Source organism: Seriola aureovittata, chromosome 2 (assembly GCF_021018895.1).
Source record: "Seriola aureovittata isolate HTS-2021-v1 ecotype China chromosome 2, ASM2101889v1, whole genome shotgun sequence".
NCBI classification, from domain to species: domain Eukaryota; kingdom Metazoa; phylum Chordata; class Actinopteri; order Carangiformes; family Carangidae; genus Seriola; species Seriola aureovittata.
The window spans coordinates 11,709,529-11,726,023 of record NC_079365.1 but is presented as its reverse complement, the minus strand read 5'-3'; the positions used below and the strand labels follow the sequence as shown (position 1 = coordinate 11,726,023).

The 16,495-nt window shown below is 42.0% G+C and overlaps 1 protein-coding gene across 4 annotated transcripts; it reads right to left on the bottom strand.

The window, feature by feature from the left end:
* Positions 1–91: 91 nt before the first annotated feature.
* On the bottom strand, positions 92–16,435 carry hipk1b (homeodomain interacting protein kinase 1b). 4 transcript variants are annotated; one of them, XM_056391745.1, is made up of 18 exons: positions 16,071–16,435; positions 13,583–14,316; positions 12,241–12,432; positions 11,974–12,155; positions 11,736–11,859; positions 11,408–11,527; positions 11,099–11,185; positions 10,766–10,950; positions 10,527–10,677; positions 8,681–8,867; positions 8,167–8,285; positions 6,262–6,396; positions 5,059–5,219; positions 4,702–4,773; positions 4,266–4,436; positions 3,706–3,920; positions 3,497–3,606; positions 92–2,006 (listed from the first exon to the last, which is right to left on the bottom strand). In XM_056391745.1, exons 2-18 carry the CDS (start codon positions 14,312–14,314, stop codon positions 1,536–1,538), a joined length of 3,414 nt encoding a protein of 1,137 aa, XP_056247720.1. In that variant the 5' UTR covers positions 14,315–14,316; positions 16,071–16,435; the 3' UTR covers positions 92–1,535. The 4 variants fall into 4 exon arrangements, with proteins under 4 accessions (XP_056247720.1, XP_056247727.1, XP_056247735.1 ...); XM_056391752.1 differs by having other exon boundaries at positions 5,059–5,216; XM_056391760.1 differs by lacking the exon at positions 6,262–6,396.
* Between the last annotated feature and the right edge of the window lie 60 nt (positions 16,436–16,495).

Here is a 16,495-nt window from a genome sequence, read left to right as displayed (position 1 = left end):
ACAAAGATCATCCAACACTAATGATGTAAATCTTTCTCAGCAGCTTCAGTTCAGAGGAACCAAGGAAATAAATCATTAATTCACGGTGAACTTTTTGTGAATTCGTGGTTATTTTATTGAAAACAGTGACAGTGGATTATTTGAGCTGAAACCTTTTTCCCTGAATTAGTTCTACCAAATAGCCTCTTAACTATACTATGTTAAGATGAAATACAGTTAAATTTTCAGACATTACAACACAAAACTGATGCAAACACAACAGGGAAGGAATTACTTAAAAAAAAGTTTTCATAACCCACAGAAACCATCCAAAGATTCACCTCCTTTAACTAAAGACGGTGGCAGGAGAAGCTGCTGGAGTCTGAATTCAGACAAGATGAATGGTGACTGTAGTTATCATGTGGAAAAACATATTTAGTTTGCATACTCTCATACCCATCAGTCATTGTACAGCAGTGTGGGTCATTTGTTACAACTTCCTAGTGAGCATTTCCAAAGTCAAGGGGGGAAAATGGGACAAAAAAAACAAACTAAACAAAACAAAAAAACTGGCCATAAATCCATTTTCATAATGAGCAGGTCCTACACACTCAGGATTCACAGATATTATAGAATATTTTTTCGGTCCATGTGTAACTGGCTTTTTCATATTTCAAGGAGAGAAAGTAAGGAAAAGAAGGTTAATTCATCTTTTTTTTTTTTCTTATTTTAACAATTTAAACAAAACCTTTTCACGTCATTCCTCAGGATGGTGATCCCACTCCTCTGTACTTCATAAATACATTCAGCACTCAGTTGATGCAGTTTAAAAATAAAGGACATGATTAATCCTGCCTAAACACTGTCACCACATTAACAGACTATCACATGTGCACTTAAATTAACATGTATCCATCACAGTTTTCACCACACCTTTCTCTTATTCGACATCTTCATGGACATTCCTCTTCCTACCTCACACTGACAACAACATAATTTAAACATAGTAAAAGACATATTTGTGAGTAAACAGAGACATGGGTAAGGTACAGTCATTATTATATCAGCTAAAAACACAGGGCCTCGCTGGATTAGTGTGAAAACTTTGTAACAAGGCTTGTGACTTGTAACTTGCTCTGTCAGCTTCCCAAGCCCTGTGAGTCAGGCGTCTAAAAAGCTCACCTAAAGTGTCGTCGCAGCTTGTGACAGGAGGATAATCTCTCTTCACACAAAACCTCAAGATAAACAGGTTTAAAATACATTAACCACAATGCCTTAATTGTACATCTGGATAAGATGGGGATAAAATATGAGCTATAAACAATATTTTTAAAAAAGGGAAAATAAACTGATACAATATCAAATAATACCAAAGAACATTTCAAAAACACTAAAACAGTCCACAGTTGGAGGTTAAATTCTGCCTTGTGGACAAAAGCAGCAACAAATAAGTGACCAACAGTTATTCTACTAGAAATACAGTTTAAATGTCCCTTTGTGATAGTATGTGGGGAAGTAGACTTTTTCTTTCCTCTGTTCCAAGTGTGTGTGGCTCCCTATAGGTAGGGGTACTGTGTGAGGCGCCTGGGGCTCAGCTGGTAGGCACTGTAAGCCTCGGCCCGGGGCGTCACGCTAACGTATGGAGAACCAGTGGCGAACTGATGCTGGTAGGCTGCGGGGAGGCCGTGCAGCAGACTGCTGACGGAATCCCTGCGACTGGCCGAGTCTCTCCTGGAGGAAGAGGATGAGGTGTATGTTGCTGCATAGGCGGAGGGGGAGTGACCGTGGCTGCTGTGACCACGGCCCAGCAGCTGCTCCATGGCCTGAGAAGCTGAGGAGAGGGCGGTGGAGGCTGGGTAGGAGTACAGACTGGGGCCGGGGGCTGAGGCTGACGTCAGGGCGGAGACCTCGGGGAAGTTGTAGTGAGAGGCTGAGACGGCCGGAGGGAACGCCTGTTGGCGACGCAGAGAAGAGTCACTGTTGGACGCCCCCGAACGCTCCTGAGATGAAGAAACCACCGGCTGAACCTAAAGAGAAATAACAATTATACATGCAGCAATGAGAAGGCAGGAAATCACAGATAGTTTTGGTGAGGTGACTATAAACATTTAGAATCTACCTTTGTTGTAACCTACAGGTGGGAAACAAAATAATTGCAACACTTGACAAGGAAACACATTCCCCTCTGGTTTTCCCTTAAGTGGCTTTAGCGTAATTGAAATCATCGTATTCCACACAGTCCAGCAGAACAGTACAGATTCAGTATCGACGTGTTCCAGCTCTTCTCGGAAACAATATGATGTTTATAATGACAGGAATTTTCAAACCCTTGACTACATGTTTGTTACAAAACTGAGCCTAATATAAATGTTACCTTTGGGAGTTCCACTAGACTTAAAATTAAGCTCTGTAGGTTTGAGCAAAGTTTGACTGCAAAGGGTTTTATTTGTACTCATCCCACCAGCAGGTTACTGACATTTAACAAGTCGAAGCAGCCTGTGCTTTCACACATCAATACACTAGTTGCCAACCTTTTTGTCTTGTGACTCTTTATATCCCCGCTGCACATAATCCCATGTTGTAAATACTAGTTGTGGGTGGTTAAACATCAAAGCAGTTTCCTCCTCAGATTCCTTTAGTTTATAGTTTATAGGATCACTGAAGAGGTAAAACGCTACACTAGAAAAAAAAACAAGAATGAAGGAGGAAGAAAAGTCGAAGATTGAAGATTATTGTATGCAGCAGAGGTGTTGTTTTTTTCCCTTTGCTATCCTCTCAATCACTTGACTTGGTCTCATCCCTCATTTTGGGAACCACTGCATAAGTAGACATTTAACATGAGCCCCTGTTTTGTGCCAATATTTTAAGCAGGAATTGTTTTTGCACAGATATATTGCTATGGACACATATCAATGGCAGGACATAAACGCTGAAATTTGTTCCGGTCATTCACAAACTCTTATCTGTCATTACATTGTTTGTCCAGCAGATAGCACTTTGGACTCTCTTTATAACACATAAAAAAGTTTATTTTTCTGCTGTACAATATTCTGCCACAGTAAATATCTGTGACAGTCACTCTTTCTTGACCAGATTTTATGAATCCCTGTCGTAAATGTTTGTGTGTGTGTATAAGGGTAAAAACAAATGTCTTTTGCAACTTATGACTGCTGTTTCTCTGTGTCTGTGACAACTTCCAGACTGTACGCCCTAACACAATAAAAAAAGTGCAGTTCTTTGACCAGACCACCTGCAGTTTGGACAAGAATATTTAACCTTGTTGGAGCTCTATTTGTTGTCACATGTTGCACACAACAGCTTGTGTACTGCATAAACTTTTATAGCCGATATTCTCACTCATGTTCATCTTCGTAGCAGCCACGTGATGGGACAGGGGGCAGACCTCTTGGTATATTTATCACAGTGACACCTTATTACAAAACGTGTAACAGAAATGCACATAAAAGTTTATTATGGCCATGACTTGGCAAAACAACCAACACCAACACAATCTCACCTGGCTGAGGTTCAGGGGGTGTGACTGGCTTGGCACCAGTCCATGACGCTCAATGCTCTCCCCTGAACTGCATGGCTGTCGGCTGGATCTCTTAGGCTTCATGTAGTTCACTGGGGATAAAAAGTTGTACGTATTAAATTATGCTGCTTTTTCACCCAAAACAAAAACTACTGATCGCACACAAATAAAGGCACAGGATCGACCCTCACCAGTCTCTAGGCGTCCACGTGAAGCTGTTCCTCTCTCAGAGCCCTGGGTTTTGACTGAAGGTGCCACCACTGCCAGAGACTTGACTTGGCGGGATGACATGGTGCTAGCGGGGTTAAGTGTGCGGGGCAGAGGAGTCAGGGGGCTGGCTGTAGAGGAGTCCGAGTCGTGCACCGTCACACAGCTGATAACATTAGTGCGCTGGCTCAGACCAACACTGTGTGAAGAGAGGAACAGTGTTATTTCACAGGTCATAGCAAGGAAATGAGATAGGTATATCAAAGCAATGCTGTCTAAATCAATAAAGCCCTGGTCTGGTAATGGAGTCAAACAACCCCTGCCTTTCATCTGTTCTCTTGCAGAAAATATGTCATGGTAGTACGGGATAGTGCCAAGACACAGGATAGTTTTTAAATTAGAAATATCTGACAAGCCCTGTTGCAGCTAAGATGGAGAACATGAGGTGACAATGGGAGCCTCAGAAAATCCCAGATGTCTGTCAGGGATGCTCAGAAAAGAAACATTACACATATGTTTAGAGCTCGGATTATCTTTTTCTCACCTGGCGGGATGGAACTTGCGCTCATCTTCTGTGTCGGTGTCGCTATGAATGGTGATGATGCTGACCGCTGGGCTGGGTGTGTCGGAGATGATGATTGGCTGGGACAATGTGGCACTGGAAATGGGTGGGGTCACACCACTACTGCTGAGTAACGATGCAGCAGATAAACCCCTGGACAGAGAAAAAAAGCAAATGCTGAATTTTAAGTATGATTTTTGGTCATCGTGATGACACATAAAAACCAGAAGACAAAGGAATGTGGAAAACTCTGTTAAAATCTAGTGGAGTGACATTTGCAGAGGAGAAACACATAATGTTACAAGAAAAATAACAATTTGAAACCAAAAAGGCATTTTCAGTACAAATTCATGATTTGTTTTAATTATTATTATTTATCATTATATATCAGAGAAAAAATCTGCAGGGCTGTACCAACCTGTTTCTGTTCTCTCCACGTCTGGCTTTCACCTTCTTCCTCTCCTGCTGAGTCCTGCCTTGGTTTGTGCTCCTGTCCAAAATCAAACAAGTTAGTGATAGACACCACTGTTATAATGATAACATGAATGGTGAACAAAGGAAAGCCTACTATTCTGATGGGACTCGTGACGTTGAGTAGCCACGTTAACCAAAGATATACTGATATACTGTAAGCAACTATAAAACCAAGAGACTTGGCAAAAATGACTAATTTAAATCTGCATTTGATAACAATCTCTAAAATGACTGAAAAATAGTGAACTTCAAGCATTGTGTTTGTGTGGGTCTGGACTACAACAGTCAATGGTTGACTGACCTCCAACTGTGTCCTTGCTGTGCGTTAGCATCTGAGTGAAGTGTTTCCAGGGGAGATCCAGCGACATTTGACTGGTGGGCAGAGCTGTGGATGGCCACGCCTGGGACCTGCTGCCATGATGATGGTATGAGGATTTGTTGAGTGCCAGTAGGCCAGGCCTGCTGAGAAAAACAACAGACACTGACGCTTCAGAACATGGAATATCAAGGATTAGCTATTTATGAATCGACATAAATTATTTGATTACTGGAATGGGCCAGACAAACTGAGCCATGCTGAGAAACAAACCCAAAGACTGAAGACAAAGAGGCAAAACAATGGGCAATCTCTTCTACAGGCAAAAGCACAAAGCTAGATAAGCGAGCAACCTTTCCCAAGCCATTCCCTTATTTTAGCATAGCCCTGCAACAAATCCACAGGATGATACCATGCAAAGCACAGATGATGAGACACTGTAAACAGTCAGATCAGATATAAAGACAAGTATACACAGAACCATGGTGCCTGTTAAAGAAGAAACACTGAAGAGAGAGATTAGTTTAGTTCACTGATGCCAAACAGTCTGCTGATAAGCTGTCTTGGGAAAAGGCATGCCACATGTTCTGGGGCTGAAACAAGAGACGTGTGTCAGAGAGTCAGGCTGTTGAGTATGGATTTTAGTGAGCTTTGTAGCTGCAACCTCCTCTGCTGAAATCAAGGATGGGCAGGACAAGAGAAGCTGCAAGCAAAGCGCAGACCAACTCAGCAACACATGCGCTCCATGCCCTCAGCACACCTATGGGGAAAGACTGTGAGGGAGGGAATGAGAGAGTGTGTGAATGGTGCGGGGAGAGGGTGTCGTCTGGAGTGGAAAGATTGTAAATTTAGTCAATTCCGATCTAATGTCACAACGGGGAATTTAAAATCATGAACACCAGGAAGGATAATGGTGATCAAAAAACACCAAAAAAGAGCCGTTTGATTTTCCATTGACCAACCATGATTCTGACAACCATGACAAGTCCACATGAGAAGAGGGAGAATGTAGAAATATGATACGGAAAATAAAGACTATCCCCATACAACATGTGGCAGAGAGGGAGAGGAAAAATGCAAACAAATGAAAAGAAAATGGAAAGTGGGGCAGGAGAGAGATGGCATTGTTAGTGGTAGAGGGAGTGTGCATGTGCATGTCTTTCTTCAGGGATGTCATCTTTGCTTTACCAGCACTGTGGCTGTGTGCTCCAGGAGGGTGGGCCGACCCACCCCGGCGCCCAGCCCGAGGGGCAGAGAATACTGGGGGGCTAAGCCTGCTGAGGGTGGGTGCAGGGTGGCCACCATCAGGGGTGTGCAGGAACCCTGGAGGAGGGAGGGAGGATAGGGGAGGGCAGTGTTAGGGTAGGATGAAAAGTTATGTCCTTCAAGGCTGTATCTGATTTAGACGAAGGGACAGCACGGATAAAACCAGCTGCACAAGAGATGCACACTCGTACCACTGGCCATCTGGACACCTGACCTCTGCAGGGTGCAGCAATTAGTCCTAATTTTAGTGAACAGCAATTAACTAGCTTTTTTTGCGCCAGATTAGTCTCCCGCACTATACATCTGGCCTCCATCCCAGACAGGAGACTGGGAATAAGAGAGGCCTGGCCCAGAATGACAGTCCAAACAGTTTTGGAAGCAAACCCGAGGCAGGATGCAATCAGCAGAAACACAAACAACAAAAACAGTGTTGACTGTCACTCAAGCCACATCTTCTGTTATTTCAAAACTCACTCATATAAATGCATTGAAATGACCAACATCCTCACTGAAAGGAAACTTTTTATTGAAGAACATAATCCTCTCTTCTTCCCCATTAAACTTTTTCCAGGTGTGCTGGCAGCGAGAGGAGAGGGGGAGAAAGGCGAAACCCAACAGGGAGACTGTTTGGATGGACTAATTAACCATGAATGAGCAAAACTGGGCACCACTGCTCTCAGCTTGGTGCTAATGACATATCATTCATGGATGTTGCCAGATTTTTTACAGCAACCTTGAGTTCAGATACTGATGGATGGATGACAAAAACATGTGCTTGCGATCACTGTTAAGGAAAACTGCTGTGAATGAAAATAAAGTTACACAAGGTGTAAATAGTTACACAAGGTGTAATAGTTACACAAGGTAAATAGTGTAAAATGAAAATTGTATAATGCTGTAAATAGACTAACCTAATCCAAAAAACCATTTTCCAATATGCAACTTCCACTCTCTTCCTACCAGAGATGTGAATATGATGCAGGTCTATACAACATGGTTCAGCTGTCACCTTGATTGTCATTGAAACAGTTTCACGGAATAACACTAAAATATGATCCAATAGCAATTAAATTTCAGTTGCAGTCTCTCTCCTTTCGTCCATACACACTCCCTCTTTCTTAGAAGTCAAACCTGTGCTGTCTCTTTGTTGATTTTTCTCCATCCCTCTCACAGCTTTTTCATAGTTTTTTCTTTATTCTCTTTCTCTCTCTTTTTGGGGAGTAGGTTATATGACATTTGAACGTCAGTATCATTTCCATCCCAGAGAAATGTAACTTCACTAAACCCAGCTAGAGGTTGAAGAGTCCTGGTTGAGAGTTAGGTCAGCTGACACGCTGAACCATTCAGACTGCCAATGCGGTTTTGAACCACATCACTGTGTCAGTCCGAATAGGATATTCTTCAATTTCTTCATTCATCTTCATGTGGGGACATGAGCCAGACAGGCTGTTGGTAGTAATCACTTCTGCAATTTACCAGCTATGGACTATGTAAAGTTCCTGTAACTCTTAGGTCACAGCTCTACTGGAAACAAAAGGTGCAATATTCTCAGGTTAATCCTCAAAAAGGTTACAAAGGTCTTACATGTGACACTAATTTTGCCACCAAGGTGACCCCATCTCTACTGTGATACTATGGGTCACCCAAAATGAAAATGACAGGAAAGAAATACACAGGGCTGTGTCTCTTATTTGGTGGTACATTCGTGCATACCAGTAAATAATACACATAATTACATAATTAATCTTTATATAACATATATAACATTTTTGAAAGGACAAGCCAGCTCACAGACAAATTTGACATACACACCTCACAAACTCTTACCTGTGTGAGCATACTTGGCTGGATCTGCAATGACTGAGCAGATTGGTTCTGAGGTACTATAGGTACAGAGTTATCCATCCTCACGGGGAAACTGGAACTCTTACTGGATGGCTGTAGCCCTGGAAATGACATTCCCACAAAAAAACAATGGTCAATAAATGATATGAGAATACTGATGAAAAACACAGTCACAGTATGTTCACATGCATAAGTTGGTTACTATGGCACATTAACTCCTTATTCAGGTTCTGATTTTTCAATATGTGTAAAGACATGTCTTCAATTCAAGTGATGGAGTAATCAAAAAGGTAGATAAAAAAAAATCCAATTATCAAAGTGCCGGTAGAGACAGCCTGACACAAATCAAAGTGGATAATCCATTGATGAGCACCTTCACAATACTGAAATCAAAATAAACCACTGTGAGGTTTCTTGATATTTGATTCGCCTTCAAACTTGACCCCACTGAAGCCCCTTGTGTTGTTCTCAGTCTGCATGCTACTATATCACTTACCTTGAATAGTGGAGGGTGGGCAGACGATGAGAGTCTGCTGGAAGGGTTCTGTCTGACTACACAGCCCAGCAGGACGTGTCGGAATCGGGACGCTCTGTTGAGCCAGCCCGGGAATGTTGATGGTCGCTTGCTGATACAGAGCTGGCTGGTAGTTCAGCAAAGGCACCGCTCCCCCCGCAGAAGGCACCTGTTAGAGACATTAAAAACATCACTGATTAATACTGGAGGACTTAGGCCTCAATTATAATCCCTTGCGGACGTGCATATGAACAGCTGCGGACATCACAAACGTGTAGTTCTTATTATACTACTCTCTGGTCTACCTAGGGCCCACTTGGAGGATGTGCAAGAAGAAGAGTTGCATTGTCTGCTGAAATTAACACAATCACATAAAAGAAAAGCGCAGAAAGCAACAAAGTGGTGTGTGCGGCCGCTCATTAACAAGACCAAAAATGGGAGTTCAGCATGTCGGTACAGGAAATGCATTCAATGGATGAGAAGTCTCATGAGTATTTTCGGCTGCCTATTTCATTTTCTGGCCCACAGCATCGGTGAACGTATCCAACATCAGACAACACACCAAGCTCCAGTCACTGTGGCAAAAAGGTTAGCAGTGACTTTATGCTATTTAGCTGCTGGTTGTTTTCAGGTAAGTGTAGCTGCAAGTTACAGACTAGCCAGCTGCACTGTCTCAAAGATCATTCCAGAGGTGTGCCAGGTCCTTTGGGACACTCTGCAACCGCAATTCATCCCCTCCCTGTCCCTGACACAGTGGTGGGAAATTGCACAGGATTTCTGGAGAATCTGGAACTTCCCGCTGTGTCTTGGCGCCATCGACGGGAAGCATATCATCCTCAGAGCCCCCCAAATACCAGTAGTGACTTATGGGGAATTATAAGGGGAGTACTTCACTTGTTCTGAGGGCTGCATGTGATGCATGTATTTCTATAGCTCCTAGACCTAACATAAAGGTTAAATTCATTTTTCAAATACTCTAAAGAGGATTATTCTAAATAGTAATGTTATATAATCAAGTAATCTTGTACAATAATATATAATCATATAGTGTAGCAAGACTCACCTCATTTGACCAAAATATAGAAGTCAAATGAGATGATACTCCTATTTTTGACCTTTGGATTTATTCTTGACTGTTTTTGGGAGACAGACAGTTTAAAGTTTACTTGCCTTTATTGACTTATAAATAGGACATTGTCATTATCTTGTTCTTTAATTATCTACATAGTGACTCTTTATATTGTATATTTTCATGGGGGATCTTTTAGTCCACAAAATCTAAACAAAAAACATCTACAATAACAGGAAGTTTACTCAAAGTTAACCCTAACATAACAGGCATAACTTCAAATTTGATTCACATTAACTCTACTGGAAAGTAGGGAGTCTGTGTGGAAACAAGGGAAACAATAGGGGGAACAGAAATATTCCTGCCTTCTGCACCGCCTCTTCCTTGCCTTCACAAAGCTGTCACTTAAATATTTCCTGCTGACACACACTTTCTCCTTTTCCCAAAGTCTAGGTAAATTCCCTCCACAAATTATTGCGAATTATTGTTTTAAGTTGAATTATACAGATACAGGTAGCGACAGACCTCTCCACACAGTTTCTCTTCAAATTCAGCATCCATTTCAGTTTTCCAATGCATGCGCAGTTGGTGCACTTATAACGCAGTGGCTATGTGGACTTCACAACATATTGAAGGGTACACCGACATCCGCGCACACATCGATGACAAACGTCGTGTCACTCGGGCCTCAGCGGACCCTTACAGTCTTACAGGTCCCTAAACATATGTAAGAATTTATGGTGAAGTCATGGGTCATACCTGGTTATGCTGGTTGAGTTGGCTACTGAAGGTAACAGTGAGGTTGCCCGCTGCAGCGCTGGGGACGGCATTGGTGGAGTACAAGGATTTTCCACTGTCATAGGAGCTTCGGCGCTTGCAGATCTCCATGTTCTGGAAGCACGACTTCACACTGGAGAGTATTGAGTGACAACGTTTCATTACATTTCAGTTAACACTCACCTAAATGAGCATATCTACATCTTAGTACACAAACTTACTGGGAGCTGTGAGGATAATCCATGAGGTGGCTCATTGTGACAAAGGGGTGACCCAGAGTTTTTGTAGGTGTGATCCTTTTGTCAGCATCCAGACGGAGCATCCTCTTCAAGAGGTCTATAAACTCTCGTCTATCAGCCTTCTCAGCTAACATGTCAGTCCCTTCCAAATGAGACGACAGGTTGACCTGGAATTCAGATCGGTCAAACAAACAATATCATGTATAGGTGGTGTGATTTCCTCCTTTGTGCTTTTGAGTACGCATAAACAGTGTGAAATCCAGTTCTAAAACTATAGTGCACCATATTAAATGTAATGTGAAAAATCACATCTACCTGCATCATATCATCCAGACAGTTGAAGATATACTTCCTGGCCTCCTTGGACTTGATGCCCATTTCCATCTCATGCTCTGCTGGGGTCTGGAAAAAGAAAATAATGTCTATTTATCTTTCAAGGCAAAAATTATTTGTCCAAAAATTATTCAAATGATGTAGTTCAACTCCAATAAAAAAAATCCTAATCAGAAGGAGCATCAAGGCTTCTTTACGTTCTGATATATTTAGCTGTTTTCAGATACCCCCAACACATTTTTTAAAGCCTGCTTATGTTTTCAGCATGATTTTATGTGTGGTTTTATTCACCTTTAGCCTCCAGAGTGGGTAGCTGGAGTCAGGGCCGCGATTGAAGAAGCGGCTGGTTTTAGTGCCGGCGCTGAGAAGATACTCTGCTGGTAGGCCTTGAGTCTGGGAAATGTAACGTATCTGCAAAAAACACAAAACAGTTTGTCGCCACGCTTGTTCTTCTACAACACTTAATGTGAGTTTGGACAAAGCACCTACAGTACTTCTATGACCTGTTACCAATGTAAGAACTTGCAGCCTTAACTCTGTCTCATAGATTAGCCTTTCCCATTTGAGCATTTTCCTCATACACTGACAAGGCCTGGAAAACACAAACATTAATACTGACCTGGTCGTACTCAGAGGCTCCAGGGTAGAGAGGCCAACCCAGAAACAGCTCAGCTATCACACAGCCTAAAGACCACATGTCAATGGCCTCACAGAATGGCAAACCCAATATTATCTCTGGAGCCCTAGACAGCAAACAGAAGATTAGAGGACTAGTACCCCAGAAAGGCAGCTGAGCAACAAGTTGTATCATAAAAACATGGCTAATTAATAACAAAGCTGGATTTCTTGCCACGTACCTGTAGTATCGAGACTGTAAGTAGGTTGAGCAAACAGCCTTGGACACATGACTTGCTGAGCCGAAGTCAATGACCTTCACCCTGTAGGGCTGTCTAAGAGGGTCGACCAGCATGATGTTCTCAGGCTTCAGGTCTGCATGAATCAGACCCAGGCTCTTCAACTTCATTAGCGCTGTAGCCACCTAAAGGTACAAACACACATATTAATGTAGATCTAACACTATGAATGAAAAATAAATGAAAAAATATGAATCTCTGTTTCCCAACCTGCTGTAAAATGGGTCTAATGTGCCGTAGGGGGAGTGGGCTGAACTTGCTGTGCTTGAGAAAGTCATACAGGTTCTGCTCGAGCATCTCAAACACCAGGCAGGTGTGACCCTTGTGTTGGAAGCATTCATATGAACGCACAAAGTTGTACTCATCTGCATTCTCTGCACTCAGCCGGTTCAGGATGCCCACCTATGAAAGAGAAAGGAACAACTCTTAATGCAAGTATAATGAAATGCATTATAATGCTATTATGTGTGGGCCTGTTACAGTGGTTTCAAGTTTAATTTTGCCTATTTGCTCTGAAATTATTAATATAGCTGAGGCTCCGACTGTTTTAGCTCTTTATCAGAAATTATCTCTGTCCGTGCTAACACACCTGAAAACGCACATCACATGACCAGTCCTGTACACTGGACATACACATGACGGTGTAAACAGGAAGCAGATAGTTTGGTAGTTGCAGATAATGCTAGAAATGAAGAACAGCAAAGGCAGTTGTAGCATTTTTCATTCATTTTTTAGAATTTAACCCCACACCCACTGCTAGGAAATATATAATCAGTTTAAAAGATCCTGCAATTTGCTGGAAATGTAGGGAGGATCAGTGTATGCTGGTACATACACTGTGGACTTGCTCCACAACTAACAAACACGTCATTAACGCTTGTAATTTGGTATCCACGTTGCATTCATCACTGGTAGTTATGACTGATAAGACCCAACAGGAGGTGAGGCAGGTGTCTGCATCATTGTTTCCAAAGGTCTTCGTTTCTGCTTGTCCAGACTACAATGCAACCCTAGAATTTTCAGACTAAAACTGGGTCAGCGGTGTTTCAAAAAGTCTCCGTTTTAGGGGCAGTGGTGGTGTAGTGGATGCCATTCATTTTAAAACTACAATGTAATAGTGTGAATATAGCCTGAACGTCATTAGTACCAAGCAACTCCTATCAGGTGCATTTCAGTTAATGGCCCTAAGCAACAACACAGCTGTGAGGCATCTGCGAACAAGGATGAACCCATGTAAACACCACACTATAGAATCCTGCTTTTATAGTGTAACTGATCATTTCCAACACAAACTATGACACAGGAAACTGCAACATTGATAAACTGGTTTAGATGTAATGGAAAAAAAAAAAACTTAACATAAGATTCTTAGATATTAACTCAAGTAAAATACATCTTTGTCATTTAGTGACTGTCAGGTATATCAGATAGCTACGTATATTAGGACATTTTAGTATCATAAGTTAATAACTATATGCAACTATTTCACATTATCAAAGTACTTGACCCCTGGAGTCACAAATATTCTATCGACAAAATGATATCTAGTTACCTCAATTTGGCCCTGACGAGCATACGACGGATGGTTCTTCAGGATCTTGATGGCCACAATTTCATTGGTGCCCCTCTTCCAGCACTTGGCCACTTGTCCAAATGTGCCTCTTCCCAGGAACTCCAGCACTTCATAACTACAGGACACTGAGCAGAGGATCTCATGCTGCACTAGCTGATAATCTCCTTCACCATTGGAGCTACTGCTCTTGGTGGTTGGAGCTGAGTGGGGTATAGACTGGCCAGTGCCCCCTCCTCCACCACCACCTGTACGGGTGGAGTATGTTGCTGCAGGAGCTGAGAGCTCCTCTAATATTTGGACACTGCCACATCCACTCCCACTGCCTTCACTGGCCTCCTCTATCTTTCTTTTCTGCCCATGTCTGTGCCCCCTGGTTTCAGAGGACGTCTCAGCATGAGCATAAGAGGAGGACGTCGCCTGCTCAGTGACTCGCCGACTGGAACCACGGGGAAGACTGCCGGTGCTATCTGCTGCACGCACCACCACTTGACCCCTGGAGCCAGGAGCCGCAGGAGGGAAGACCAGGGATGGTGCGAAAGGTGGCACAGCCATTGCAGGTGTGAAGGTGTATGCTGACTGGCCTGCTATGGAGCTGTAAGCTTCAGTGGTGGACACATCCCAAACGTTGCTCTCCACCTTCAGCTTCTTAACGCGGCAAAAGGCACTGGAGGAGATCGAGGGGGGAGAGAAGACCTGCAGCTGAGAGCTCATAGCTGAAAAGAGATTGACCAGAATTAGAAAGATGAACCACAAAGATCACAGTTCACATTATCTTGACATTTCATAGGGTGAATGATTGATCAGAAATAATCAGCAGATTAAATCGATCATAGAAAACTTAAACTGAAAATGTATAACCTGCATGAAGGTATGATTTAGGGCTGCACAATTAATCAAAATACAATCGAAATTGCAATATGGCCAACTGAAATATCCAAATTGCAGGAGCTGCAAAAAAATCGCAAGTGCTGCAACTTTTTTGACAAAAGCAAAACGTGTCAAATTGTTGTGCATTCTTGGCACCATAAGCGTTGTGATGCTACCTGGACTAAAATATATTTTCCAGACGTAAGGGAACATGTTTCTTTAGTACAACAAAAATCACATCATCATTTTCACTTTTTTTCTGTGAAAATGAAATGGAAAAAATGACCATTCCGACTGAAATCACAATGGCATATCACAATCGCAAATAATTACAATATGTTTTTTTTGTTGCATATCATACCTAGTATGATTTATTGACTTTTGATCTGCAGATTGCAGTTTTAGCTAGGTGCAACTAATACATGATTTTAATGACATCCAATAACTTTAACACTGACAAAAACGTAAAACAATATATAATCTGTTTAAAAGATCCTGCAATTTGCTGGAAATGTAGGGAGGATGAGTGTATGCTGGTACATACACTGTGGACTTGCTCCACAACTAACAACTACTAACAATTATTTTAATTATCCAGTAACCTGCTGGTTATGTTCTCAATTAGTCAAGACTTGCTTTGTTTATAAAAAAAAAAAAAAAAAAATTTCAAGGTTATATCTACTAACATCAGTTCACTCACAAATCCATTATCAAAATATGTGCCAATTAATTTTATACAAACTGTATCAGCTCTAACCCAGATGGAAATAAAAAACTAGAATTAGTAGACCAAGTAAGATGGTATGTTTCTATCAATAATGCATCAGCAAGGAGATAGGGTGATGGCACACAGCTGACATTGATATCCATGTGACTTATGCATTTTCACAATCTCTCAGTATATTTTCAAGGGGCCTTCTCTCTTAGAAAGGCCTGTGTTTTGGCTAACCCCTCTTCTTTCTCTGCTTGAATGGTGTGGAAGTTGTTTGTCTGGAAACGGGGTGTATTTTTTCTAATTTACAGTACATATATTATATTTCAAAGTAAATAATACAAAACTAAAAACTTAAACAAATAAACGTGTATGCTATAACTCTAAATTCTAAATTAAACTACTGCTAGGACGCCTCAAGCAGTGTCTCTCTCTCTGCAATGTTAAGGTGGGATCTTAAACGTCGGGTGGGCCAGTATCTGGTAGGTCTGTTTCAAACGAAACCCTTGAGTTACAGCTTTTAGTTACGATATAAACAAAGTGAATCTAAGTTCAGTGTACTGTACGCTGTCAGAGTGGCAACTGCTTTGGACCACGGTGGAAATTAAGCTGTGGTCGCCACTATTAACATGTATGACCAGGATATCAAATCATACACTGTCATTCTGCTAACCACAGACATCTGTACTCCACTGACACAGACAGACTTTTAGGACCAAATCAACAAGGTAACGTTACTTAACTCGCTAAGGCTAACAAGCTAACGGCTTCAACTTTTTGAAAATATGCCGTTAAATGATTAGTAGCGGCTATTCTCACAAAAAAATAGGTTAAATAACATGGGCCGCGTGAAAAGCAACACAAAATACCGAACCAGTGATAACATACCGGATTTGATGCTATTAAAGCGTCGAAAAGCGGCTTCGTCCAAGGTTTAAATCCCACTGCAGTCTGCTGGACCAGCGTTATCCGATTAGCTTCCGCTAGCAACTGTTAGCTGTTAGCTAGGCCTGCATTGTTTCTTCCGTCGATGGAGAGCTAGGCAGCGGGTGAAGGCGTTACAGAGGCCAGTTCTCAAAGGTAAAACACAAAGGTCTCATTGTCTTACGACATTAAATTATCTACTGCTAAAATATGTACATTTGTCGATTAAAACATAATAAGTTATAGTCTAAAACCGTCTGTCTTGAGGCAGCGAAATCCACTTTTCACCGGAACAAACCACGTCCTTCATCAGCTGCGAATCTTATGGCATTTCCGCTTTCTACCGTAACTATCATGGATTTGGCAGCCGATGCACACTGACATGATCG